The sequence below is a fragment of the Corvus brachyrhynchos genome, unplaced genomic scaffold, assembly GCF_000691975.1.
Source record: "Corvus brachyrhynchos isolate BGI_N302 unplaced genomic scaffold, ASM69197v1 scaffold426, whole genome shotgun sequence".
Classification (NCBI taxonomy): domain Eukaryota; kingdom Metazoa; phylum Chordata; class Aves; order Passeriformes; family Corvidae; genus Corvus; species Corvus brachyrhynchos.
Window position 1 is genome coordinate 8,137 of NW_008238653.1, and position 2,309 is coordinate 10,445.

Genomic DNA, 2,309 nt, shown 5'->3' on the forward strand with positions numbered 1-2,309 from the left:
AGCCCCCCCAGCCCTGTCACCTTCCTGTCACCCCCCAGCTCCAGGCATTCCCAGGTACTCAGAGCTGTGTTACCTTCCCGTCACCTTCCTTGGGCATCCCCCCGGTACCCACTGCCCTGTCACTTTCCCCTGTCACCCTCCAGCCCACCCCAGCCCTGTCACCCACCCTGTCACCTCCCTGGCTCTGTCACACCCCTGCCACCCCCACCACCCCCTTGCAGCCCAGTCAAATTCGGTCCCTGTCCCCCAGTGTCGGGGACCGGCCAACGGCAGGGTGCTCTGCGTGTCCCTGTCCCCTCCCGTGGGACCTGGGCAGACAGATCCCCACGGACACGTGCCCTTCCCAGGGTGTGCTCAGGAGAGCCCCTGGGTGGCTCTGAGTCCTCGTGTCCCCTCTGTCCCCGCAGACGCCGAGGCGGTGCTGGACAGTGACAACAAACCTCTGCCCGTGAGGGACTTCACTGCCCCCCACCTGCCCTGCTCCGAGGGGACAAAGCCACTGCCACCGGGGGCCAGGAGGTGGGTGGGGACAGGAGGGTCCCCCGAGGTGGGGGATAGGGGGAGACAGTAGAGGGGAGAGGATGGGGACAGGAGGGGACAGGGAGGGGATGAGGAGGGGGGGGATAGAAATGGTCTGTGGGGGAGAAGAGGTGGCAGGAGAGGGAGAGGAGGGGACGTGGGATGGGGACAGAAGGGGGACAAGAAGGGGACAGGACGGGAAGAGAGGGGGCCAGGAGGTGATAGGAGGGGCACAGCTCAGCCAGGGCTGGGGTCTGGGGGCTCCAGGTGCTGCCCATGGTCAGCCCCCTGTCCCCTGTCCCCAGGGTGGCCGTACTGCGCTGGGAGTTCCCGCAGTTCAGCTCGCGGGGCCGGGAGCTGCTGGGCCGGGGCTCCATGGCCCGCAGGCACCTGCGAGCAGCCGGGTTCCTGCTGGCCGAGGTGAGCGCTGGGAATGCTGGAATTCCGGGTGGGGAGGCACCCCTGAGGCCACCTGGGTGTCCCCAGCACTGCGTGGGCCACCACTGACCCTGGCCCTGGGTGACACGTCCGCGTGGCACTTGAGCCCTCCCAGCCCTTTCCAGGAGAAATATTCCCAAAAATATTCCCCAGGTATTCCCAAAATCCCACCTGAACCTCCCTCTTGGGAGCAGAGCCCAGCCCCCATCCTGTGAGGTGCCCCCAGGACTCAGGTGTGGCCTCACCTGTGGCCAGCCCAGGGGGCGGTCCCTGTGCCTGTGGCCACCCTGGTGACACCAGCCAGGTGCCACTGTCCCCCTGGCACAGCTGGGCACACCTGGCTCCGTCGGGATGGCGGCACTGACACCTCCTGGGGAGCAGCCAGCTCCCCCCAGCCCGGGGCTCAGCAGGGATGAGCCACCGTGATCCCCCCGGGCCACCTGCCAGGTGCCGGGGGAGGGACAGGGGTGACAGGGAGGTGACACAGACGAGCTGATCCTGTGGGGCCATCCAGGATTAACCCCTGGGGGTAATTATAGCCCAGGGAGGAGTGTGACAGTCACGTGTCACCCCCCAGGGTCACTGTCACTCCCCTGGCAGTGTCACTGTCACACCTGGGTGGGCACCAGGACCCCAGATCGGTGTTGAGACCCTCCCAGGTGGGTGCCACGGGACAGCCAGGCCTAGGACAGGAGGGGACACAGCTGGGACCCCCTGGGCCGCTGCCACGTCCCTGTCCCCCTGCAGGTGCCCCACTACGAGTTCCTGGAGCTGAAGCTGGAGCGGCAGCGTGTGGCCTACCTCAAGGACAAGGTGGCCAAGGCCCTGGCCAGTGACACGGCAGGTGACATGGCCACTGACACGGCCACCTAATGCACCCACGTGGCCTCACCTCACCCAGCTGGCCACGTCCCTGTGCCAATGTGACCAGGTCACCACACCGAGGTGGCCCAGCTGCTGAGCCCAGGTGGCCACGTCACCACAGCGAGGTGGTCACGTCACCAGGTCGCCGTGCCCCAGTGGGCACGTCACCACAGCAAGGTCCCGGTGTCCCCACGTGGCTCCAGCGTTGCTGCTCCGTGTTACAAACAGCTCAAATAAACCCAAAACTGTACAGGGATGGTGGCTGGGCATGGTGGCACAGGGGACAGGTGACACTGTGGATAAATGACACTGGGGATGGGTAACGCTGGGGACGGTGGCATTTGGGACATGACATTGGGGAAGGGTGGCATTGGGGACATTGGGGATGGGTGGCACTGGAGACACGACATTAGGGACGGTTGCCATCAGTGCCAGGTGGAATTGGAGCTGGGTGGCATCGGTGCCAGGTGTCATTGGCACCAGGTGAC

At 65.9% G+C, this 2,309-nt stretch overlaps 1 protein-coding gene across 1 annotated transcript in view; it reads left to right on the forward strand.

The window, feature by feature from the left end:
• Positions 1–2,077, forward strand: part of TBRG4 (transforming growth factor beta regulator 4) — a gene marked incomplete at its 5' end in the record, with an annotated part of 5,470 nt that extends 3,393 nt beyond the window's left edge. The window contains 3 exons of the mRNA XM_017737668.1: positions 3–519; positions 825–939; positions 1,705–2,077. Of these exons, the coding sequence (XP_017593157.1) occupies positions 3–519; positions 825–939; positions 1,705–1,830 (758 nt within the window). The remainder of the gene's footprint in view (positions 1–2; positions 520–824; positions 940–1,704) is intronic.
• Between the last annotated feature and the right edge of the window lie 232 nt (positions 2,078–2,309).